The sequence below is a fragment of the Mobula birostris genome, chromosome 1, assembly GCF_030028105.1.
Source record: "Mobula birostris isolate sMobBir1 chromosome 1, sMobBir1.hap1, whole genome shotgun sequence".
In the NCBI taxonomy this organism is placed as follows: Eukaryota; Metazoa; Chordata; class Chondrichthyes; order Myliobatiformes; family Myliobatidae; genus Mobula; species Mobula birostris.
Genome location: NC_092370.1, coordinates 100,034,276 through 100,061,268, shown reverse-complemented (window position 1 = coordinate 100,061,268; position 26,993 = coordinate 100,034,276). Strand labels below are relative to the sequence as shown.

Sequence of the window (26,993 nt, the reverse complement as noted above, 5' to 3'; positions counted from 1 at the left end):
CTTGATGGTATAGAGGTTTGTGCTTGTGATGGAACTAGCTGAATCTAAAACCCGCTGCAGCCCCTCGTGAACCTCCATACCTGACTGTGATGCTCTCCTGTCAGAATACTGTTCACGATACAGGGGATGACACACATGATCCAACCAGTTGTCAAGTGGCAAATGGAATTTAATCTGGAGTAGTATGTGGGTGAAGGTGGTGTGTGGCACACTCGTCTTCATTGGCCAAGGCAATGAAAACAAGAGTTGGGACTTTGTACCTCATTCCTACAAAATGTAGGTTCGACCTCACTTGGAGCAGTGTGCAGTTCCATTCACCATGCGACAGTAAGGATATGATTAAGTTTGTGAGAATGTAGACAAGATTAATTAGAAAGCTGTCTGGAATGGAGGGCTTGAGTGACATTGAACGATGTTGGGACTGTTTTCCTTGGAGTGAAGGAGTCTGAGAGATGATGTTACAGAGGTTTATGAAAATATCAGAGGCACAGATAGGGGAGTCAGTCATTCACTTTCCAGGAGAGGGCAGTCAAAACAAAGAGGGCATTGGTTTAAGATGAGAAGGAAGAATTTAAAGTGGACATGAGTGGTACGTTTCTTGCACAGAGGGTGGTGGGAAAATGGCATGTGCTGCCAGAGGAAGTGGGTGAGGTGGGTACAATTACAAACATAGGGCAAGTCGGGACATAATTTGGAAATATTTAGAGGGATATTGGCCTAATGCAGCCACATGGGATCATCTTGGACAGGCATTTTGGTCAGTGTGAACCAGTTGGGCAGAAGGGCCTATTTCTGTGGTGTATAATGCTACGGATACAGTATGTAACCAAAGACTTATGCAAATTTCTACAGAAGTACCGTGGACAGCATTCTAATAGGTTGCATTGCTGTCTGCAATGTAGCAGCCACCGTGCAGAATCAGAAAAAGCTGCAGAAAGTTGTAAACTCAGCCAGCTCTATCATGGGCACTAGCCTCCCAAGCATCGAGCACATCTTCAGAAGGCGATGCCTCAAAAATGCAGCATCCATCATCAAGGAACCCCATCATCCAAGACATACCCTCTTCTCTTTGCTACTATCATTGAGAAGGTACTGGAGCCTGAAGACACAAATTCAACTTTTCCCCCTCCACCAACAGATTTCTGAATGGACAATTAACCCATGAACATTACCTCACTCTTTTTTCATATATTATATAGATTACAATTCTCATTGTAATTTATCTTTTTTATAATGTACTGCTGCTGGAAAACAACAAATTTCATGACAGCTGACAGTGATATTAGCCCCGATTCTGATTAAAATAAGGTGTAAGGTAATAGATTTGGGGATGGACAAGCACATTTCCCATCTGTAGAATTAATGCCAAATGTGAAAGATCGGTGACAGTCTCATTACCCAATGGCCCGACCCTCACTGTCACTGCCAAACACACTTTCCAACTTACAGGGAAACCGTGTCTACAACACAGGAATGAGAAAATCTGCAAATGCTAGAAATCCAAGCAACACCATATGCTGAAGAAACTTAACAGGCCAGGCAGCATCTACAGAAAAGAGCAAACAGTCGGAGTCGACAGAATCTCCCGGTGGCCAACCATTTCAATTCTACTTCCAATTCCCATTCCGACATGTCAATCGAAGGCCGCCTCTAATGCCGCACTCAGGCTGGAGAAGCAACACCTTATATTCCATCTGGGTAACCTCCAACCTGATGGCCTGAATGTATATTTCTCGAGCTTCCGGTCATTGCTCCACTCCACCTTCACAATTCCCGCGTTCCCTTTTCGCTCCCTCACCTGATTTCCTTACTTCTACGTCACCATCCTCTGGTGCTCCTCCCCCTTCCCTTTCTTCCACAGTCCTCTATCCTCCCCAGTCAGATTTCCCCTTCTCCAGCCTTTTGTCTCTTTCACCCATCTGCTTCCCAGCTTCTTACTTCATCTCTGCACCTCTCCCAGTTTCATCCATCACCTCCCACCTTGTACTTCCTCCCCTCCCCCCACCACCTTGCTCTCACTTCTCATCTTTTCTCCCCCAGTACTGATGAAAGGTCTCGGGCTGAAACGTTGACTATTTACTCCTTTCCATGGATGCTGCCTAGCCTGATGCGTTCCTCCAGCATCCTGTTTGTGTTTCTACAACACAAGCTTTGCATGGAGCATGTCAGCTTACCGTAAAGGCATAATTATTTATGACTTCCATGACGTCCCGTAAGAGGACTTCTGAGGTGAGGGCGAAGCCGTGATAAGTGACAGGCTCACCGTTCCGTCCATTCCAGCATTCCATTTCCATCCAGCGGCAGCCTTTATTCAGTTCACTGATGATGAGAGAGGATAAAACATACAATACAAATACAGTACAGGCCCTTCACCAACCTTTTAATTTACTCCAAGATCAGACTAACCCTTCCCTCTCACATAGCCCTCCAATTTTATTTCATTCATGTGCCTATCTAAGAGTGACTTAAATGTTGCTAATGTATCTGCCTCTGCACAATGCCTGGAAGTCATTCTGACATTTCCCCCGCCCTGACCTATACTTTCCTCCAATGACCTTAAAATTGTGACCCGTCATATTTATGCCCTGGGAAAAGTCTCTGGTTGACCACTCTATCTGTGCAGCTTATCAGGGTCCCAGAACAGATCCCTGCAGAACATCATCGGTCACTGATCTCCAAGCAGTTTACGATCCAACTACGACCAGCCTCTGTGTTTTTTGGGCAATCCACAGCTGAATCCAAAAAGCCAAATGTCCCTGGATCCCATGCCTCTTGACCTTCTGAGTCCACCATGGGGAACTTCATCAAACCGAATAAACTTTGCAATGGCACAGTTAAAGAGTTATACTGTGCAGAAACAGGCCATTTGGTCCAAACGGTCCACGTTAGTCAACATTGCAATCTAACCTCGTCTCATTTGCCATCGTTTGATCCATATCCCCATAAATCTTTCCTATCTGTGAGTCTTTAAATGTGATTAATGTCCTGTGTCTACTTCAAACACTTCCTTTGGCAGCTTGTTCCATATACTGATAACTCTCTTTGAGAAAATTTTGCCCCTTGGGTTCATATGAAGCTTCTGGCCCCTCACCTTAAAACTATGTCCTCGAGTTCTTGATTTCTCAACCCTAGAGAAAAGACTGTGCGCATTCACCCTAACTACACTCTTCGTGATTTTACACATTTCGGCAGGAACACCCTTCAGTTTCCTGTGTTCCAAGGAAAAAAGCCCCAGCTTGTCCAACCTATAACTCAGGCTCTTGAGTCCAGAAAACATCATTGTGAATCTCCTCTGCATTCTTTCCAATTTAATTTATCTCTTAATATTGTTTTACATGCTGTATGTAATATGTGTACTGTGTTTTGCACCTTGGTTCCAGAGGAACATTGTTTAATTTATCTAATCTATATGCATGATTGAATGAAAGTAAAACTAAACTTGAAATTAAGCCCAAACTTTCAGGTAACCATGTATCTCTACTCCAAGGTCTTTCTGTTCTATAATACTCTCCAGGGTCCTGCCATCAACTGGAAAGGTACGATTATGGTTTGACTTCGCAAGAAAGCAGTATCTTGCATTCATCTGAATTAAACTCCATTTGCCATTCCTCAGACTACATACCCAGCTGATTAAGATCCCTTTGTAAATCCTGATAATCATTTTCACTGTCTATGATACCAGTAATCTTGGCAATGACCATAGCCACAGGATTTTCACTATGCCAGGCCCGCAATGATCATACACCATAGAGCAGTCAGACTATAAGATACAGGAGCAGAATTAAGCCAGTTATTTCATTAAGTCTGCTCCATCATGGCTGATTTATTAACCCTCTCAATTTCATTTGGATGCCTTCTTCCTGAAATCTTTGATATCCATACTAATCAAGAATCTGTCAAACTCCACTGTAAATGTGCTGAATGATTTGGCCTCCACAGCTGTCTGTGGCAATGAACTCTACAGATTCACCAATCCCAGCTGAAGAAATTCCTCCTCATCTCTGTTCTAAAGAGATACCTTTCCATTCTTGGGCTCTTGCCACTGGTCCTAAACTCTCACACTGTAGGAAGTATCCTCTACACATTCACTCTATCCAGATTATTTAATATCCAGTCAGTTCAATGAGATTGACCTCCACCCTACTTCTCTCTTATCCTTCTCAATCCCATTAAGTACAGTCCCAAAGACATCAAACGATTTTCATACTTTAGGACTTTCGTCCTGGGATTGTTCCGGCAAATCTCCTCTGTACTAGCACATCTTTCCTTGGGAATGGAGCCTAAAAGCGCAAGGAATTTGTATGTTTTCCCCATGGCTGCATGGGTTCCTCCTGACACACCGGTTTCCTCCCACAGTCCCGAGACAAACCATTATTAGGATAATTGGTCATTGTAAATTGTCCTGTGATTAGGTGACTGTTTACTAGGTGGGCAGTTGGACAGCGTGACTCGTTGGGCCAGTCGGGCCTGTTCCGAGCTGTATCTCAAAATAAAACAAAAAAGAAATACAATTGCTCACAATATCCCAAATGAGATCTGACAAACACTTCACAGAGACTCAGCTGTACATCCTTGCCTTTATATCCCAGTCCTCTTGAAATGTACTAAGACCCTTTCTGTAGCTCCCTTGAGAAATCCTAGGCTGCATTCTCCATCCCCCACCCTTTCGCATCAGCCAAAAACAGACTTAAAAAAACCTTTGCTGCCCATTTAATCCCAAACCCCCTTCTGCAATATGGTGCCAGTACCTAATGAAGGTCTCGGTTATACTGGAACCGTCCAGCGGATTTCTGAGCAGGTAGGTGTTGTGAGAGGAAGAAATGTAGTATTGATCGAGTGGCTTTGTCATGTTTTGGTAAACCTTGTCGTGTTCTTGGTTGAAAATGTCCCCTCTCGGTGACATCAGGAAGAACAGAAATCCATCCTTGGTCATGAAGAAATGACGCTTCGCTAACAAAAGAACACACTGCTATTAATGCCATTCATGTATTACCTGCACTGTAATTAGGGTTATGATTTCTTAAGATTAGCTTTATTTTTCACATGTATATCGAAATACGTAGGTGCGGTGAAATGTGTTATTTTCAGTTAATGACCGGCATAATCTGAGAATGTGCTGAGGGCAGCCCAGAAGTTTGTCCATGCTTCTGGCACCAACAAACCCACACCCACCCGTGCTTGAAATGTGCAAGGACCTGGAGAAAAAGCACGTGGGCACAGAGAAGACGTATAAATTACAGTCAGTGATGAGGTTTCAACCTACATCGGTGATCGCTGGTACTGTAAAATGATTGCAATCCAGAAATTTGGTGTTAAAGAAAGGTAGATTCATGGACAAGCTTTTCTTCTCCTTGGAAGGTACTGCTTTCCCATTTATCGCTGAAAAACCAGACAAGAGTCTTTGACTGCAGCCTTAGAGATGCAGCTGCCATCTGGAAGACCAACAAGGAGTTTGAAGTCTGGCTTACCAATGTGGATAAATCAGGCTAAGCTGCCAGGATGTCATACTTCCCCGAATCTACTGCCCCTTGCTGGTATAAGGGAAACTCATGAAAACAGCTGAGGCTCTTGAAAGAATGACCCGTGGCGATCTTCGAAAATAGCTAGGCCTCCATCGTCGCCTGAGCAGATTTGCTCTGTACAGGGAGGTGAATAAACTATAGCAGCCTGGACAAGGAGTTCATTGTTGCCTGCACAGGAGAATTGCTGCTGTACAGAGATTCCAGCGACCACGTTTTATCAGCAGGCACTGATGTTTGGACAGGCAGGAAATAGAAGGCCAAAGATGCAGTGAAGATGGTTGAGTCACACCTGAGGCGCTGGGATCTGGTAGGGACAGTGGTGTCCGGTCAGGCAGGGTGGGACAATTTCCCTGCAACCCACTTCAACAGAGATCAGGGTAGGGACAGATGCAGAATGGTACAGGAAGACTTGCGAGCAGCTATCAAAGAAGTGCATACCAACAGGATGGTAGGTATGGGGCAACAGTGAGCTTGGATATGGTGGGAGGGTGCGCTGATACGGAAGATCTCCTGGTCCAACATCTGGCAGGCAGGTTCCCTGCACGTTGTTCTTTTCCAGATTGTGTAAAATTTCTTGCCAAGTCTCAGTCAACCTTTATGCCTGGGGCAAAAGTGAGGCAACATCATGTCTTCTCTGCCCTGGCAGAGGGACCCTGGATCACATCCTCAGCAGCTGCCAAAAAGCCTTGCGACAAGGACGCTACTGCTGGTGCCATAACCAGCAGAATTGAGAATAAATGTGATCGAAGTGACTTTGACTATTGAATGATTGCTAGTGCCAGATGGGATGTTTTGAGCATTTCAGAAACTGCAGATCTCCTGCAATTTTCATGCACAACAGTTTCAGGAGTTTACAGATAATGATGTAAAACAAAGAAAACTCCAGTCAGCAGCAGTTCTGTGGGCGGAAATGCCTTGTCAATGAGAGAGGTTAGAGGAGAATGTCGAGAGTAGTTCAAGCTATCAGGAGAGGGACAGAAACGCAACTAACCATGTGTTCAAACAGCGATATGCAGAAAAACATTTCCGTATGCACAACACATTGAATCGTGAAGTGGATAGACTACACCACACACTACTGCCTTCTACTGTGCCTATTGTCTTGTTTATTATTTATTGTAATGCCTGCACTGTCTTGTGCACTTTATGCAGTCCTGGGTAGGTCTGTAGTCTAGTGTAGTTTTTTGTGTTGTTTTACGTAGTTCAGTGTAGTTTTTGTATTGTTTCATGTAGCACCATGGTCCTGAAAAACATTGTCTCGTTTTTACTGTGTACTGTCCCAGCAGTTATGGTCAAAATGACAATGAAAAGTGACTCGACTTGACTTGACTACAATAGCAGAAGACCACGAACATACACTCTGTTGTTACTTCATTAGATACCAGAGGTATCTAATAAAGTGGCCACTTGAGTATATGTTCTGAGGTGACAGGTCATGTGATTAAACATCCCCAAAGTGTAGGCAACACAACTTCAAGGTGAGGGATGTGGCTTACCTTCCTCGTTTAATTCATACATCTGGATGAGATGTGATGCACTCTCCTGCGTCACACTCTCCCTTTGTTCCTTCCATAGGAACTCCTGGAGTTTTCCCACGCTGATCAGCTGCTCCTTGTTGCAGTAGAAATCAAAGATGGTGGTGATCTCCTTGCGGTCCGTGAGCATGTGATAAAACTCTTTAATCTCCCTGCCACAGATGGTACCGTCTTTCGCCTTGTCACATTTCTGAGGGTGGAAGAAAGGACCAGAGACAGTTACGATGAAAGAACGGCCAAAATTGTATTGCTACTGAATCTGTGCTGCCTTCACCCCAGTGAAAACAGTTCACCTCATTCAACCACTTTGCCAGAGAGTGTTGGGCCCTTTTATAAGAAAGTGTGCGCTAGCATTGGAGAGGGTCCAGAGGAGGCTCATGGAAATCATCCTGGGAAAGAAAGCGTCACTGCATAAGGAACAATTGAAGACTCTGGACTGGCGCTCACTGGAGTTTCTAACAATGAGGTTGGGGGGTGGTGGGGTGGCAGGGGGAATCTCATTGAAATCTACCACATATTCCAAGGCCCAGACAGAGTGGATGTGAAGGTGATGCTTCCTTTCGTGTTAGAGTCTGAGACCAGGAGGTACAGCCTAAGAATAGAAGGATGTCCCTTTACAGGTGTTGAGGGGTGATTCATTTAGCCAGAGGCTGGTGACACTATGGAATTTATTGTGACAAATGGCTGTGGAGGGCAAGTCAATGGCTATATTTAAAGCAGTGGCTGATAGGTTCTTGATTAGTAGGGGATTGAAGGTTATAAAGAGGAAGCAAGAGAGTGCAGTTGAGAGGGATAATAAATCAGCCACGATGGAATGGCAGAGGAGACTGAATGTCCTAATTTGCTCCGATGTCTTATACTCTTTTGAATTTATGGTTAGTGGAGCAACACAGAGAAAATGTCGCAGGAACTGAGCAGGTCAGACAGCATTCATGAAGAGAAGTAAACAGTCTGCTTTATGGGCTAAGATCCTTCACCAGGACTGGAAAGGAAGGGAGCAGAAGCGAGAATATGAAGGCATAGGAGGCTGGTAGGAGAAGCTGGCAGGCTGTAGGTGAGACCAGATGAGGGGGAAGATGACTGGGTGGGGAGGTGAAGATGAAGTAAAAAGCTGGGAGATGATTGGTGGAAGAGCTGAAAGGCTGAAGGAGAAGGATTCTAATAGGAAACGAGAGTGGACCATGAAAGAATGAGGAGGAGGAGGAGGGGAACGAGAGGAAAGTCATGAGCAGGTGGGAGCAAAGGGGGTGAGAGTGGAACCATGAAGAGGAATGGAGAAAGGGGAAAGGGGGAGAAAACACCATAAAGAAGAAAAATCTAATGTTCAGTAACATTACCCTTTCACCTCAGCTGCTCCAGCAAAAAAAGCCCCAGTCTATCTAAGACTCAAGTTCTCTGGTCCCAGCAGTACATGTTCTGCAGTTTTCCAGCTTAATGACATCATTGATGCCTGTCGCTGGTGGGTAAAGGAGAAGGAAGGTGCCGTGACATGCAGACTAGGGAGGCCTGGCTGTTAGTACAAAAATCTGACAGGCCTGGAACATCCAGTTGCGGGGAGAGATAGATGGGACAACACAGTAGCGTAGTGGTTAGTGTAAGTACAGGGTTCAATATTCCTAACACAGTCTGTCAAGAGTTTCTACATTCTTCCCATGATTGTGTGGTTTTCCTCTGTGCTCTGGTTTCCTCTCACATCCCAAGACATGTGGGTTAGGTTTAGTGAGTTGTGGGCATGCTACGTTGATGCTGACGCGTGAACTCAGTTGCGGGATGCTCCCAATGCAGTATCAGATTGTGCTGGTTGTTGACACAAATGACACATTTTACTGTATGTTTTGATGTACATATGACAAATAAGGGTAACTATAAGGGTTCTCATTGTGATTGCATGCATTTCCCCAGGTGATCCAGTTTACTCCCACATTCCAAAAAAAGCAAGGTGACCCTTGCACACTGAGCCCAATACATAGACGGGCTGTGTCCATCTCCGAAACAAGGTACTGTATTTCACTGTATGCTTCGATGCACACGTGACAAATAAAGCTTATCTGTCTTTTAGGCACCGCAGTAGGGTAGCGGTTAAAGTGACACTATTACACTCCAGTGGAGTTCAGAGATCAATTCGACACCAGCTGTACAATTCTCCCTGTGACTGCACGTCTTACCTCTGAGTGCTCCCATCTCCCTCTCACAGACCAAAGACGTACCAGTTAGTTGGTTCATTGGTCATTGTAAATTGTCCTGTAATTAGGCTGGGGTTAAATAGGTGTGTTGTTGGGCAGTGCACCTGAAGGTCCAGAAGTGCCTATTCCGCACTGTATCTCTCAATAACAATAATTAAATTAATTAAATCATGAAGATACGGTAGTGTACCTTGAACAGATCCATTGCATGCATACTATCCACTTCTATATTCATCATATGCATAAACTGCTTCACTTCTTCCAGCGTGATTTTGGCATTCTTATCAATATTGGCCTTCTGCAGGTAAAGTTGGAACAATCTGCGAAGTGATGCAAGGAAACAACTCAAGCAGTGGGGTACAGCCCCATCCAAACCCAAGCAATGGGGTACAATCCCATCCAAACCCAAACAGTGGGCTACAGTCCCATCCAATCCCAAACAGTGGGGTACAGTCCCATGAGAGTCACACATAGCGATGCACACAAACATAGATCACAGACACACTCATGCAAAGACATATACACACACACACACACACAGATACACAAACACAAGGCTGATGTCAGTGACAATAAACATGATTCTGATTATGTGCTCTCATACCTATAGGCTTATGTACTTCTAAGTCAGGTTCCGTGACTTGGAGGTGAAGTAGTTCCCACGTGCCTGCTAACATTGACTTCTACACGGGGGTGGACTTAGGTGCCAATGTCAAAGAAGACAATGGATGAAATGGTACCCTCCCTTTCTGACATACTTAGCAAAGGATACTGGTCCAGCTGCCCTCTCCGTTTCATGCTGGAGTTTCTGATCTTCAGTTTTGTAAGGCCATTGACCCAGTGCTGGGCCTCCTCAGTGCTGTTGGCCACCAGGTCCAGTTTAGTGTTCCTCTCCTTAAAGAGGATGGAGAAGCTGCAATCTGTGCACTTCTCCAATATCACCTCTGACCAGTGGCCTGCCCTCACCTCTTGGATGTCAGCGATGGAGACTGGAGGGGATTGGGGAGTGGGTGGGTTAGAACAGCAACAGAGATCAGAACAAAATACTCAGATTCAGATTAATAAACACAAGAGATTCTGCAGATGCTGGAAATCCATATTAGCACACAGAAAATGCTGGATGGACTGAGCAGGTCAGGCAGCATCGGTCCAGAAAAATAAACAGTCAATGTATCAGATTTTCCGAAATTGGCCTGAGTCCTGATGAAGTGTCTCAGCTCAGAACGTCAACTCTTTATCTTCTCCAGAGAGCAGCCTAACCTGTAGATTCAGATTTATTTATTACGTGTACATCAAAACACACAGAATCCTCAAAGATCACCCTCAATCCAGACATGCACACTTCTCCTCTCTCCCATCGAAATAAAAAAGCTTGAAAACACATATCCCCAGGCTCAAGAACAGCTTCTATCCCATGGACACAGTTCTCTTTGCCTTATTTCAGGAAGGATGTGGCAGTTTCAGGAAGAGTGCAGATGAGATTTACCCAGATGCTGACTGGACTGGTGGGCATGTCTATGAACACAGGTTGAGCACACTATGGCTGAAATGAGTGCAGTTGATATTAGGAAAGAGAAGGTACATGGAAAACTGGAAGGCCTGAGGTACATAAGACAAATGCACCAGGATAGACAAAGGAGAATCAATGGATGTTTTTTTACTTGGATTTGCATTGACAACATGTCACACACGAAGCTGCTTAAGAAGAGCCCATGGTATAAGTTGCATGGACAGAAGATTGCCTGCGTAATGTGAGGCAAACAGTGGAAATAAAGGGGGCCTGTTCTGTTTGGCTGTTGATAACATGTTGTGTTCTGCACACGTTGTATATCAATAATTTGGATGACGAACTTGATCACTTTGTGGCCAGGTTTTCAGATGATGATACAAAGATAGGTGGAGGTGCAGGTAATATTGAGGAAGCAGGGTCTACAGAGAGATTTAGACAGATGAGGAGAACGGGCAAAGAAGTGGCAGATGGAATATAATTTAGGGACGTGTATGTCATGCAATTTGGTCATAGGAATAAAGGCATAAGACTATTTTCCAAATGGGAAGAAAATTAAAGATTCAGAAGTGCAAAGGGATTGGATGTCCTTGTTCAGGATTCCCTGAAGGTTAACTTGCAGGTTAAGTTGGTGGCATGGAAGGCAAACGCAATATTAGCATTCATTTCGAGAGGACAAGAATATGAGCAGGATGTAATGCTGAGGCTTAAATAGACATTGGTCAAATTGCACCAGTATTGTGAACAGTTTTGGGCCCCTTATCTTCAAAAAGATGTGTGGTATTGGAGAGCATCCAGAAGTTGTTCATGAGAATGAGTCCTGAAATGAAAGGATGAACAGATGAGGAGAGTTTGCTGTCTCTGGGCCTGTAACTGTTGGAGTTTCAAAGAACGAGGGGAGCTCTCATTTAAACCTAATGAATATTGAAAGTCCTATATAGAGTGCATGTGGAGTGGATGTTTCCTGTAGCGGAGGACACTAGTACCAGAGGGTACAGTCTCAGAATAGAGGGATATCCATTTCAAACAGAGATGAGGAGTGATTTCTTTAGCCAGAGAGTGGTGAATCTGTGGAGTTCATTGTCATGGATGGCTGTGGAGGTCTTCCTTGTCTCCATGTAGATCAAGTGGATAGCCAGAGATTTTTCCCCCCCAGAGTGAAAATGGCTATTATAAGGAGGCATAATGTTAAAGTGATCGGAGCAAAGTACAGGGTGGATAGCAGATGATGGATTTTTCTTTTCTTTCTTTCTTTCTTGTTTTTTTATACACAGAGTGTGGTGACTGCATGGAACACATTGCTAGGCATGATGGTAGAGGTAGATACATAAGGGACCTTTGAGAGATTTCTTCTACCTATGACCTCCAAGCTTCTTAGTTCAAACACCTTCCCAAAACCACAACCTTTCCTCTCACCTGGTTCACTGATCAGGTTGTATTTTTCCCCTCCCCGACCCTCTCGTGCTAGCTTCTGCTGCCTTCCTTTCCAGTCCTGATGAAGGGTCTTGGCCCAAAACATTGACAGTTTATATCCTTTCATAGATGCTGCCTGAGTTCTTCTGGCATATTGTGTGTGGTACTCTCAACAGATTCACCTTAACTCCCCCAAGATTCTACTCCTTGCAGAAGACATGAAAACTCGAAGAATATAAGGACAGGCTCAAGAAAAGCTTCTAACCTGCTATTACAAGACTCCCAAGCAGACCTCTCATCAAATTGTCCTCCTTTCTCTCCCCCACTTTTTTATTTAGTTGTCTTCCTCTCTTTTCCTTTTGGTCCGAAACATTAACTACTTATTTTTCTGGATGCTGACATAACACCTGAAGCATCCAGCAGGCAGCACCAACATCTCCAAGAGCAATGATGCCATCTGTCTGGATGGTGATGCTCACCCTAACTCACTGGGACTGATTAAGTGGCGTTCAAGGCTGGTGGCTGCATGTATTAGTTCCTCAATCATGATACTTAATCTGCTTGTTAGAATCAACTGCTAAGGTTAGTCAATCTCTGTGGAATCGTTTCTGCGTGTTGGTACTGAAAAAAGACTTACCTGGGATCTAGCCTGTGGAAACACCCCTTTTGTTTTGTGGACTGGCTGCATCATTTTCTCCTGAACCCTGAATCTTGTGAGACAGTCTATCTGAAGCCTTTATTGTGTATTCTTTGTGAACTCTTAAATTGCCTGTGTATTTTTGTTGGAATCTGAACAAGTGAATGTGGCAGGACAGTTGTACTGAGAACTTCTCACTGTTGAAGTAAAGTCTGAAGTCATTTGAGTCAGTGTCTGTGTACAATTGTACTTTGACCCACCTATATCTTTTCTGCTGACTGATCCAGAGTTGTGTATGTGTTGCTGTAGATGTCCAGCATCTGCAGAGTTTCTTGTGTTCATGCAGTAAAATTATTCTTTTGATCTTTCAACCCATCTGACTTGATTTGATGCAAAATGACAGATTTCACTGTCTGTCTCGATGCACATGTCACAAATACACTCACTGGCCACTTTATTAGGTACCTCCTGTGCTGAGTACAGGTTTGTGGTCTTCTGCTGCCATTGTCTGCCCACTTCAAGGTTTGGCATGTTGTGCTTTCAGAGACATTCTTCTTCCAACCACTTGTACCACATGGCTACTTAAGTTAGGTCCAACTTCCAGGCAGCTTGATCCAGATTGGACTTCGTTCTCTGGCCTCTCTCATTAACAAAACATTCTGCCCACAGAAATGAGACTCACTAGATGTTCTTTAGTTTTGTGTTTTTTTTGAACCATCTGTAAATACTAGATGATCAGCCATAATCACAGTGAATGGCAGTGCTGGCTCGAAGGGCCGAATGGCCTACTCCTGCTCCTATTGTCTATTGTCTCGAGAGCATTGTGCATGAAAATACCAGCATGACTGGCTGATTAGATATTTGCCTTAATGAGCAGGTGTACCTAATGTGCCAGTGATTATATTCTACATTCTGTAGTGATTTTGCTTTTACTACCTCAATGTATTTTTGCTTCAAAGTAATGTGTGTCTAGCTGTCAAAGTCAAAATTGAGTTTATTGTCTTGTGTGCAAGTACATGTTTGCACAGGGCATTGAAAAACTGACTTCCAGCAACATATATGGCTCATAGCATCAGATAAGCACCATTCACAAGAAATTAAATTTATAGACAACATCTTCAAGAATGAACACCATTAGAAAATGACGTGATCAAAGCAAAACCAAGTTTTACACTTCATCTCATTACATGTGACAATAACAAACCAATATTAAATAGAGGGAGGAAGTTAAAGCTCCCAGGGCAAACACGTGTGTTCACAGGGAGAACGTACAAGCTCCACACAGACAGCACAAAGGACAAGGGGCATCACTCTTGCGTGGCAGTTACCAGGACGCTATGACAGCTCAGGTCGTCAGAGTTCACATTTCAATTCTGGCACCGTCTGCAAGGGGCTTTTTCATACTCCCTGTGATCAAGTGGGTTTCCTCCGCAGTCCGAAGTCGTACAATTTAGTAGTATAATTAGTAATTGAGTATTGTCCTGCCATTGGGATCATGTTAAGTAGGCGAGTTGTTGGACCAGAAAGGTCTGTTCTGTGTTGTATCTCGAAATTAAATGAATTAAATTTTATTTCATTCTGCTGTTTCTGCCCAGATCAGAGCTGCCTTCAGGCAGCAAATCTACTGGCTCCAACATGGTGTCATACCATCAATCAAGGTCTCATCACTGGCATTGTTGGCCCCTTGGACAAATATTTTTGTAAACTTTCTACCAACACTCTCACTGTCCTGTCCCACCATCCCTCTAAGACTTGAACAACACTCACAAATTTGGTTCCTGGCTCTCTTGAAGATTTTCTGAGAGTCATACCACACCATCTGACAGTCCTCCTGGAGCCTGTAATAACGGAACTTCATCCAAAAATGAGACTTAATTTTCAGCAGACGGCTCCCTTTGAGCATGACTTCAAGATCTTCTTCGTTGAAGTCTTCTGAGGAAAACAGAGAGGACACATCAGTCAGAGAGACACCAGAAAGGCAGAAAGGAAGTGAAGGCTAAGAAGGTAATGAAGGAAAAGAGGGAGCGAGGGAGGAATGGGATAGGTAACTGGAGAATGCCTAGAGCAGGGAAAAGGTGTTAATGTTCAGGAGAGAGCAAAAAATAAGATATGATACTAATCCACAACACAGGCCCTCGTTATGTGACAGAACCCATGGAAATCATGCAGCCCAGACAGTGAACCTGGCTGAATTTCTAAAGATCTCTGCTCATCAACCATATGGAGTATTTACTGTTATCTTTAACTTTTCGCTACAGCAGTCTGAGGTACCCATCTGCCTCAAGCAGATATTGATCATACTGGTACCCAAGAAGATTCAGGTAACCTGCTTCAATGATGATCATTCAGTAGCATTTATATCCAATCCAATCTACCAACCATCACAACAGATTACAGCAGATGTTATTTCATTGACTCTTCACTCAGCCCTAGAACATCTGCACAGGGAAGATGCACACAGCAGGACACTCTTCATTGATTACAGTTCAGTAGTCAATGCTATCATTGCATCAAACCTAATCAATAAACTCCAAGACCCTGACTTCAATACCTCTTTGCAAATGGGTCCTCAATTTCCTCACTTATTGACGCCAGTCACCAGACTGACAACATCTCTTCCACAATCACCATCAACACAGGCGCACCACAAGGCAGTGTGCTTAACCCCATACTCTACTTGCTTTATACTTGAGACTGTGAGGCTAAAGATAACTCCAATGGTATATTAAGACCATAAGACCATAAGACAAAGGAGCAGAAGTCGGCCATTCGGCCCGAGTGTGCTCCGCCATTTTATCATGAGCTGATCCATTCTCCCATTTAGTCCCACTCCCCCGCCTTCTCACCATAACCTTTGATGCCCTGGCTACTCAGATACCTATCAATCTCTGCCTTAAATACACCCAATGACTTGGCCTCCACTGCTGCCCATGGCAACAAATTCCATAGATTCACCACCCTCTGACTAAAAAAATTTCTTCGCATTTCTGTTCTGAATGGGCGCCCTTCAATCCTTAAGTCATGCCCTCTCGTACTAGACTCCCCCATCATGGGAAAAATCTTTGCCACATCCACTCTGTCCATGCCTTTCAACATTCGAAATCTTTTTATGAGGTCTCCCCTCATTCTTCTAAACTCCAAGGAATACAGTCCAAGAGCGGACAAACGTTCCTCATATGTTAACCCCTTCTCATTCCCGGAATCATTCTTGTGAATCTTCTCTGCACCCTCTCCAACGTCAGTACATCCTTTCTTAAATAAGGAGACCAAAACTGCCCACAGTACTCCAAGTGAGGTCTCACCAGTGCCTTATAGAGCCTCAACATCACATCCTTGCTCCTATGCTCTATTCCTCTAGAAATGAATGCCAACATTGCATTCGCCTTCTTCACTACTGACTCAACCTGGAGGTTAACTTTAAGGGTATCCTGTACGAGGACTCCCAAGTCCCGTTGCATTCTAAGTTTGCTGACAATACCACTGGTTTTGGGCTAAATCAAAGCTGCTGACAAATAACATATAGGGAGAATGAAAATCTAGATGAATGGTGCCACAACAACAATTTCTCACTTAACATATTATTGTGCGGGCCCTCTCAGCAGTGGCAACTGAACTCGACGAAGAAGTGCTTCTCGTAGGTCAGAGACGGTTATTTAAAACAAGAGCTTTGCGGGCATTAGTCCATTGTGCGGGGCCTATCAGAGGCGGCAAATGAGCTCAACGAACTAACTAAAAGTACAGATGGGATAAGCGGAGTGGCCATTGTCGGGAGCAGGCCAGTGGCGAGAGTAGAAGCGACAGGCTTTGGCTCATTCGGGCTTCGGCGAGGTAAGTGGGTAGGTGGACTTCGTTTTTGGGTTTTCATAGCATTTTTTTGAGGAATAGAGAGCATGCCCGATAGGGTTAGTATTTTGTTCTGGGTGTCGGATGTGGGAATCCTGGGAATTTTCCTGTCTCCCAGCTGGCCACATCTGCTCTAGATGCACTGAGCTGCAGCTCCTGAGAGACGGTGTTAAGGATCTGGAGCTGCGGCTCGAAGACCTACAGCTTATTAGCGAGAGTGAACAGGAGATAGAGAGGAGCTACAGGGAGTTAATCACCCCGAGGCTGCAGGAGGTAGATAAGTGGGTGACGGTCAGGGAAGCGAAAGCAAGAGCTCTGATAGTAGAGAGCACCCCTGTGGCCATCCACCTCAGTAATCTTTATCTGACTTTGGATGCGATTGAGGGGGATGAGGAAGATGAGGAATGTGGTAGTCATAGGGGGATCCAGAGTGAGGGGAAAGAAAGGAGGTTCTGTCAGCCTGATAGAGATACCCACATGGTGTGTTGCCTCCCAGGTGCCAGGGTACGGGATGTCTTGGTTCGGGTGCAGGGTATTCTGAAGGGAGAGGGTGAACAGCCAGAAGTCTTGGTACACATTGGTAGCAATGACAAAGGTAGAAAAAGTGAGGAGCTATTGAAGAGAGAATTCAGGGAGTTGGGAAGGAAGCTGAAAAGCAGGACCTCTTGGGTAGCAATCTCAGGATTGCTGCCTGTGCCACATGCTAGCAAGTGCAAGAACAGCATGATCAGGTATCTTAATGTGTAGCTGGGAGACTGATGGAAGGGGCAGGGCTTCAGATTCCTGGATCATTGGGGCCTCTTCTGGGGAGGTACGATCTGTACAAAATGTACGGGTTACACTTGAACCCAAAGGGGTCCAATATCCGAGCGGGCATATTTACTAGAGCTGTTAGGGAGGGTTTAAACTAATTTGGTAGGGGGATGGGAACTGGGGTGATAGGGCTGAGGAAGGGGAAAACAGAAATAAATCAAAGATAGCGTGCAACAGAGATGATAGAAAGGACAGGCAGAAGATGAGGCATAATCACATCCAGTGGGATGAGTTACAGGGCAATAGAGGTGTGGTGCAGTTAAAACAGAAAGCACCAAATACTGGACCAAAAATGTTTATATTTGAATGCCTGCAGCACAAGAAATAAAATGGCCGATCTTGAAATTCAGCTACAGATTAGCAAGATTGACCTTGTGGCCATTTCTGAAACTTGGCTAAAGGATGGCTGTCACTGGGAGCTGAACGTGCAAAGATATTCAGTGTATCGGAAAGATAGGTTAGTAGGCAGAGGGGGTGGTGTCGCCCTGTGTAGAAGAAATAATATTAAATCATTAGAAAGGGATGACATAGGATAGGAAGGTGTAGAGTGTCTATGGGTTGAGCTAAGAAATGACAAGGGTAAAAGGACCCAAATGGCAGTTGTATTCAGGCCTCCAAACAGCAGCCAGGATGTGGATTACAAATTACAGCAGAAGACAGAAAAGGCGTGTCAGAAGGCAGTGTCATGATAATCTTTGGGGATTTTAACATGAAAGTGGATTGGAAAAACCAGGCAAGTACTGGACCTCAAGAGAGAGAATTTGTAGAATGTCTAAAGGATGGATTTTTGGAACACCCAAGTCATTGGGTGTATTTAAGGCAGAGATAGATAGGTTCTTGATTAGCCAGGACATCAAAGGATATGGGGTGAAGGCAGCGAAGTGGGGATGACTGGAAGAAATGCATCAGCCCATGATTGAATGGCGGAGCAGACTCGATGCCGAGTGGCCTACTTCTGTTCCTATATCTTATGGTCCAACATCAGCCAAGCCAAATATGTGTTTCTTTGACTGCAGGAGGACGAAATCAGGGGATTATCAGCATGAGCACAACCTTTGAACACACTTGCAAAGACAGTACAACTCACGTTCTCAAAGTTATTTATTTACTTATTATTATTATTTTGTATTAGCATAGTTTCTCATCTTTTATACGTTGGTTGTTTATCAGTCTTTGTGTGCAGTTTAGCTTTGATTCTATTGTATTGTGGCGAGCATTCGGTACATGATGACAAACGAGGAAAGCTCACTCATCTCAACTGCTCTTTCTATTGCGACATGCACAATAACAGAGCGCAAAGCTTGGTGAGAAGTAACTCAATCACATACAGATAGGGAAGTTATTAGTGCACATCCTGGTTACATTCAGGGTAGCACACAAACACACAAATGAACAACTGAATAACCCGAGATAAAATGTAACAAAAACTGAACTCGAACATCTCACTATAATTGTACTGAATACGCACATTATGAATGCAATTTTCAAACATAAATGCTGGGGGCGTGAATAACCCCCAGATCTTTAGAGCTGTCCCACACCAGATACTTTCTCTTCTCCCATCTCCCATCAGTCGGAAGATACAAAAGCCTTAAAGCACAAACCAGCACCAGACGCAAGAACAGCTTCTATCTTCCTGTTATGAGATGATTGAACAGTCCCCTTGTACAATAAGATGGACTCTTTATTTTACAATCTATCTCAATATAATCTCACATGTAATCAAAAGGATCTGCAGTGTTTTGGACATAGAGTCTATGGAGTGGAGGCAGGTTTCTCTGATGGGGAAAGCTGTCTGTATTTCTCACTGCCTCAGTAAAGCAGCCAGCATCATCAAAGACCTTCCCACCTCAGACATTCTTTCTTCTGGAGTTGCACAGTGGAGAGTATCCTGACTGGTTGCCTAACGGCCTGGTATGGAAAGACCAATGTTCAAGAATGTCAAGGCCGACAAAAAGTGATGGATACGGCCCAGTCCAGAGGAAAAGCTCCAACATCCACCATTGAGCACATCTATAAGAAGCACTGCCAGAAGAAAGCAGCATCGATTTTCAAGGACGTCCGCCATCTAGGCCACGCTCCCTTCTCATTGTTGCCATCAGGACGGAGGCACAGGATCTACATTTCCCACACCACCAAGTTCAGGAACAGTTATTACCCTTCAACCATGAGGCTCCTGAACCAGTGTGGATAATTTCCCTCACCTTAACACTGAACAGATCACTGAGCCCAACCCTTGAACACACTTTCAACGGCAATACAGCTCATGTTCTCAAAGTTATTTATTTACTTGTTATTATTATTATGTCGTATCAGCATAATTTGTCATCTTTTGCACATTGGTTCTTTGTCAGACTTCGTGTGTAGTTTATCTTTGATTCTATCGTATTGTGGCGAGCATTTGGTACATAATGGCAGATGACAAAAGCTCACTCATCTCAACTGCTCTTCCTATTGCGACATGCACAACAGAGCGCAAAGCTTGGGTGAGAACTCAGTCACACACTGACGGAGGAGATGATTACTACACACCTCGGTTACATTCAGGATGGCACACAAACACACAAGTGAACAACTGTATTACCCGAGCTGAAATGTAACAAAAACTAAATTTGAACATCTCAACATAATTGTACTAAACACACAGCGCTGGCTGCTAGGAATGCTGGGGGCGTGCTGACAACCACACCCCCGGTGTGCAACGCTATTATTAATTGTATTGGGAAGGTCCAGAAGAAAATGAATTTCAGGATAGTATATGGTGACATATATGGAATTTGAAAATAAATTTACTGTGAACTCTAAACTTTGAGAAATAAATCTGAACTTAACCATTAAATTTCTTCCCTCTCACCTTTAACATGTGCCCTCTAGTCCTTGATTCACCAGTCCAAGGAAAAAGACTTAGTACATTCACACTATCTATACCCCTTCTAATTTTAGACACTGCTATAAAGTCACGCTTCAGCCTGCTACACTTCAATTAAAGTTCTCGACTATCCAAGTTGGGATAGATGCAGAGATACAGCTTGTTTACACATCTCTCTTCAGAAAGGGTTTAATTGTGACTTGGGATTGTTAATTCCTCTCTGCTGGTTTGTGCTCAGCATTGTATTTATTGTTGGAATCACTGACATGGTCTCAGCATACAAGGACATGGGAACCAATTCCTTGAAGAGCACCCGTCAGTTCACTGGAAGAAACCAGTACGTCTGCGGAAGTGTAGTGGTCAGTGGCGATCACTTTACAGTGCTAGCAATCACTGGTAAGGGTTCGATTCCCACTGCTGCCTGTAAGGAGCTTGCCTGTTCTCCCTGTGGGCACCTGGGATTCCTTTGGGTGCTCTGGTATTCTGCCACATTCCAAGTAGGTACAGGTTCAGGTTAGTGAGTTGTGGCATGCAATGTTGGCGCTGGATGCGTGCCAACATTTACGGTGTGCCCAGAGCCCATCCTCAGACCGTGTAAGTCCTCAATACAAGACTGCACGTTTCACTGAATATTTCGACGTGTGATAAATAAAGCTAATCTTTAAAGGGCTGGCTGAGATTACTTCTTTAAGAGTTAAATAAGAGAAGAGGGCAAAGGAGTGGGAGCGAAAAAAAAGATTATGCGAAACAGAAATGTACGTGGCAGGAACTCAATGCATAAAAGCATGTAGCCATGTACAAGAGGTTCAATTGCTGTTCAGACCAAATATCAGAATGGGGTAGAAACGTGATCTAAGTGACTTTGACCACAGAATGATAGTTGGTGCCAGACAGAGTGGTCTGTGTTTCACAGAAACTGATGAGCTGGAATTTTAAAGCACAACAGTCTCTTGAGTTTTCAGAGAATGGTGCAAAAACCATCCAAACACCTTGTTAATTGAAAGGGACAGTGGAAAATGGCCAAACAAGCTCAAGCTGACAGGAAGACACTGGGAACACAAATAACCATATATTACAACAGTGCTGTGTAGAACAGCATCTCTGAATGCACAATACATCAAACCTTGAAGTGAATGGGTTACAGCAGCAGAAGACCAAGAAAATACACCCACTGGCCACTTTTTTTCCAGATACAGGTGGCAACTGTATTTAATATAAAAACCTTGATACAGCGATCGTGCCTAAACATCTATTCTCTCACATTTTCTCTCACACTCACTCGCTCACACATCTATTGGTATGAGACAATTTTTACCTTCAGCTTCTTTGTGAGAGTTTGCATTCAAATCTTCTGTATATTTTGTGATGTGAACTGAATCCTCTTTGCAGAATCTTGACTGCAGCGTCATATCAGCGGGCACCATTCCCTCACCTCGGCAGCCCTCTTGTTCACATCTTTGCCGATCTCTGTGGAGTTTTTGATTTGTTCTTGGCCATCTTCTCTTGTATTCTGTCTTCCCGTCCTCAGCCAATCTCACCTCTGCATACCTTCGTTTCTTAACGCCAAGAAACTTTCCTACCGATTGCAATCTTCCACTCAATGGAGCTCTTCTGTCACCCACCTTTGTGGTGTCATCTGATCCACACTCTGGACTCTGTTCATCGTTCTGCACCTGTTCTTCACTGCTCATTCCTTGATCCCCTCTTTTAAGTCCCACTTTCTCTTCTCCCACAATTACATTGTCTTTCCTTTCATTATTCACTTCCTCCTCAGCAATGATTCCTTCATCCTTACTTTCATTTATCATGTTCTCATCCCAGGTATCTCCGTTTTTGAACACTTGCTTCATTGCTGGGGCAGCCACCTCTGACGGAAAATTCCCAACAGCTAGCTCGGGACCTGGCTCTCCATCTGGCTGTTCCAGTAAACTAATTCCATGCTGCTTTCCTTCATCCCCTTCTTCCATATTATCACCCCCAATATTCTGGCTCTCTGGTTTCCTATTCAGAGCTCCTTGCTCTGAATAACCTTCCTGGAAATCCAGGCTACCCTCACCTGGACACAAATTTTCAGTTTCATGTTCTGACTCTCTAACCTCAGGAGCCAAGCTTTCAGCTTGCAGATTTTCCGTCTCGATGATTACTGGTAGACTCGAGCATCCCAACTTTTCTGGCTCCACTCGCTCAACGTCCTGCTGGGCGACGTCTGCTCCGAGCTCAGCTTCCCCAGCTAGGGGGCCCTTCCTGGTATTTTTCCTGCGGGCCCAGAGGCTGGCGGCAACAGCGGCCCCAACAGTTAGCTCGGGACCTGGCTTTCCATCTGGCTGTTCCAGTAAACTAATTCCATGCTGCTTTCCTTCATCCCCTTCTTCCATATTATCACCCCCAATATTCTGGCTCTCTGGTTTCCTATTCAGAGCTCCTTCCTCTGAATAACCTTCCTGGAAATCCAGGCTACCCTCACCCGGACACAAATTTTCCGTCTCATGTTCTGACTCTGTAACCTTGGGAGCCAAGCTTCCAGCTTCGAGACTTTCCGTCTCGATGTTTACTGGTAGACTCGAGCATACCAAGTTTTCTAGCTCCACTCGCTCAACGTCCTGCTGGGCGACGTCTGCTCCGAGCTCAGCTTCCCCAGCTAGGGGGCCCTTCCTGGTATTCTTCCTGCGGGCCCAGAGGCTGGCGGCAACAGCGGCCCCAACAGCTGACAGGCTGAGGAGCAGCAGCGCAGATAGTTTGTGGCAGCACATCCCGCTGTTCTGGGGGATACAAGTAGAATTCCAACAATATTGCAGAAGCAAAGCAAGAAGGTACTCCCCTCTTCAGCAGGGAGAAGCACAAAACTTGGACTTTGCCAATAGACAACTCCTGTCCTACAGTTATTAAAATACTTAGCAGTCCCTTGAAAAATAACATGCATTGATGACCTAGCTCATTATGACCTTGCTCAAGAAAATGTACAAGTATTGTGGACACATCATCATGACATCATGAAAACCAGCCTCCCATTATACATGAGGATATACTCATGAACCCACAATCTATATAGTCATAGTCATACTTCATTGATCCCGAGGGAAATTAGTTTTCATTACAGTTGCCCATAAATAAATACTAATAAAACAATAAATAATTAAATAGTAATATGTAAATTATGCCAGGAAATAAATCCAGGACCAGCCTATTGGCTCAGGGTGTCTGACCCTCCAAGGGAGGAGTTGTAAAGTTTGATGGCCACAGGCGGGAATGACTTCCTATGACGCTCAGTGTTGCATCTCGGTGGAATGAGCCTCTGGCTGAATGTACTCCTGTGCCCACCCAGTACATTATGTAGTGGGTGGGAGACATTGTCCAAGATGGCATGCAACTTGGACAGCATCCTCTTTTCAGACACCACTGTCAGAGAGCCCAGTTGTATCCCCACAACATCACTGGCCTTAGGAATGAGTTTGTTGATTCTGTTGGTGTCTGCTACACTCAGCCTGCTGCCCCAGCACACAACAGCAAACATGATAGCACTGGCCACCACAGACTCGTAGAACATCCTCAGCATCGTCCGGCAGATGTTAAAGGACTTCAGTCTCCTCGGGAAATAGAGACAGCTCTGACCCTTCTTGTAGACAGCCTCAGTGTTCTTAGACCAGTCGAGTTTATTGTCATTTCGTATCCCCAGGTATTTGTAATCCTCCACCATGTCCACACTGACCCCCTGGATGGAAACAGGGGTCACCGGTGCCTTAGCCCTCCTCAGGTCTACCACCAGGCTTTAGTCTTTTTCATATTAAGCTGCAGATAATTCCACTCACACCATGTGACAAAGTTTCCTACCGTAGCCCTGTACTTAGCCTCATCTCCTTTGCTGATGCATCCAACTATGGCCGAGTCATCAGAAAACTTCTGAAGATGACAAGACTGTGCAGTAGTTGAAGTCCGAGGTGTAAATGATGAAGAGAAAGGGAGACAAGATAGTCCCCTGTGGAGCCCCAGTGCTGCTGATCACTCTGTCGGACACACAGTGTTGCAAGTACAGGTACTGTGGTCTGCCAGTCAGGTAATCAAGTATCCATGACACCAGGAAAGCATCCATCTGCATCGCTGTCAGCTTTTCCCCCAGCAGAGCAGGGCGGATGGTGTTGAACGCACTGGAGAGGTCAAAAAACATGACCCTCAGTGCTCGCTGGCTTGTCCAGGTGGGCATAGACACGGTTCAGCAGGTAGACGATGGCATCCTCAACTCCTAGTCGGGGCTGGTAGGCGAACTGGAGGGGATCTAAGTGTGGCCTAACTATATCATCAAGATCTTGCTCGTAACTACAAAATAATGAAAAATGTTTGTGGATACAGTTCAGCACATCATGGAAACCATCCTCCCCACCATGAACTGTGTCTGCCCGTCCCACTATCTCAGCAAAAACACTGGCTTATTCAAGGACCTCTCCCATACCAGATATTTTCCCCCCTCCCGTCTCCCATCAGGCGGAAGATACAAAAGCCTTAAAGCACAAACTAGCACCCGACACAAGAACAGCTTCTATCTTTCTGTTATAAGACGATTGAACTGTCCCCTTATACAATAAGATGGACTCTTTATTTCACAATCTATCTCAATATGATCTTGAAAATGATCAAAAGAATCTGCAGTGGGATTGACGTAGCTTTGCGCATCACCGAAACCAGCCTCCCCTCCACTGACTCTGTCTGCACTTCTCACTGCCTCAGTAAAGCAGCCAGAATAATCAAAGACCCCTCCCACCTCAGACAATATTTCTTACTACCTCCGGCAAAAGACTCAAAAACCCAAAAGCATGCACCACTCAGCACAAGGACAGCTTCTACCCCGTTTTAAAAAACTATTGGCAGATACAGTAAGGACAATTAGAAACTTAGATAGGCACATGGATGATAGAAAAAATGTGGGCTCTGTGGGAGGGATTAGATGGACCTCAGAATACTTTGAAAGGTCCGATCAACGTCATGAGCTGAATAGCCTGTACTTGGATAGACTCTTGAACTCATTTTGATCTTGCACTTGATTGCTTACTTGTACTGCACTTTCTTTGTGACTGCTAAACTTTATTCTGCCTTCTGTTATATTTTTTTTTTACATTGTACCCATTGCACTAAGTAATCTGTATGAACACTTTGCAAGATAAGTGGCCAAATCAGAGTCCAGACCTCAATACAATTGAGAAGCTGGCTGGACTTTACAGCTGGTGCTGCCCAGAAATGAACTATTTTGTCACCTATCAGGAGCTCTTGGCCGTGGTCCAGGCTCTGCACCACTTTCACCCCTACCTCTTCAGCCGACCGATCCTGCTTCACATGGAGTATGCGCCGTTGACCTGGCTATTGAGCTTCCATGGTCCCAAGAGGCAGCTGGTGCGGTAGCTGGAAGCTCTCCATGACTACGATTTTGAGGAGCAGCACCGTGCCGGAAGGCACCACAGCAATGCTGACGTCCATTCTCCTCATCCCTGTGAGGCCACTGAGTGTCACTACAGTTGCCACCTCGAAAATGGAGCCAGCAGCAAGCAAGGTGGCGACAGTTCAGGCGGCGGCCCGTGGTGAGATAGACCTCCCCATCATTGAGCACAAGCAGCTGCACTGCGAACACGAAAGTGATGTCACGCTGGCCCGGTTGAAGGGGTAGCTGCATATTGGACGGTGGCTGGAGTGGGCAGAGGTCTCCACCCTGGATCGAGAGACGAAAGCCCTACACTCTCAGTGGGGCATACTGGAGGTGCACGATGGGTGGTTGTTACAGCAGTGGCGGTTTTCAGATGGCAACAGACATCTTCTGCAACTGTTGGTGCCCCAGGGCTTCTGTGCCGTCGTGCAGCAGTGGGTGCAGAGGCTGGTCAGGGCCTTCCACTTTGGTGTTACAAAGGCATTGGGCAAGCTGCGTGAATGCTTCTACCGGCCTGAGTGCAGTCAGGACGTGGAGCTGTTGGTACACTTGCACATCTCAGAAGGGGCCATACCACCAATGCAGCAGTACCTGGTGGGGGTCCCAATGGAGTGCGTAGAGTGGCCATCCTGGGCCCCAAACCCTCACCGACAGCAGGAAGCACTACGTTCTTGTGGCCATGGATTACTTCATGAAGTGGCCAGAGGCATACATGGACCCGGACCAGAGTCGCCACCACCACCACGCTGCTGTTGGAGGCCTCCAGTGAGATTTTGTCACTCTGTGCCTCCTCATCAATAGGCAAAGCCAGCAGCACACTCTCATGACCACCCTCATCACAAAGGAAATGTTGCTCTGAGGGGGTGTCCATAATGAACAATTGACCACCGTGGAATTACTGAGCGACCTACTCCACAGTAACATCTGGTATTGTCCGCGGATATTTCTCACAGTGCAAATAGGGCCTTGGCTTGTACAAATTAAGCAAAAACACTTTTCTCCCAAAACTTCAGCAGTTTCAAAGCGACTGCATTGGCCAACATGTTCAATAACTCTGGAATCGTCCCAGAGCATCCAGGTCTCCAGTGTAGGCTTTCACAGATAGAATGGGTGAGGTGTTTTAAGTTCAAGGGAACCCTTAACAAACTCCCTTTTTCCCCTCCAAATGTTCAGTGTAAAGCATGGTTAAAAAAAGTAATCAAGTCAGACCAGCTTCTTAAAATGAACCCCAACTCAATGCTGGTGCTTGTGAATTACTGTATGT

The 26,993-nt window shown here is 44.9% G+C and overlaps 1 protein-coding gene across 1 annotated transcript in view; it reads right to left on the bottom strand.

Moving 5' to 3' along the window:
- LOC140189414 (1-phosphatidylinositol 4,5-bisphosphate phosphodiesterase delta-1-like) overlaps positions 1–23,072 on the bottom strand; it is a 42,111-nt gene extending 19,039 nt beyond the window's left edge. Inside the window, exons 1-7 of the mRNA XM_072246117.1 lie at positions 21,638–23,072; positions 14,565–14,729; positions 10,013–10,229; positions 9,431–9,560; positions 7,019–7,247; positions 4,749–4,950; positions 2,175–2,319 (exon numbers count right to left, since the gene is read on the bottom strand). Coding sequence (XP_072102218.1) covers positions 2,175–2,319; positions 4,749–4,950; positions 7,019–7,247; positions 9,431–9,560; positions 10,013–10,229; positions 14,565–14,729; positions 21,638–23,072 — 2,523 coding nt within the window. The remainder of the gene's footprint in view (positions 1–2,174; positions 2,320–4,748; positions 4,951–7,018; positions 7,248–9,430; positions 9,561–10,012; positions 10,230–14,564; positions 14,730–21,637) is intronic.
- Between the last annotated feature and the right edge of the window lie 3,921 nt (positions 23,073–26,993).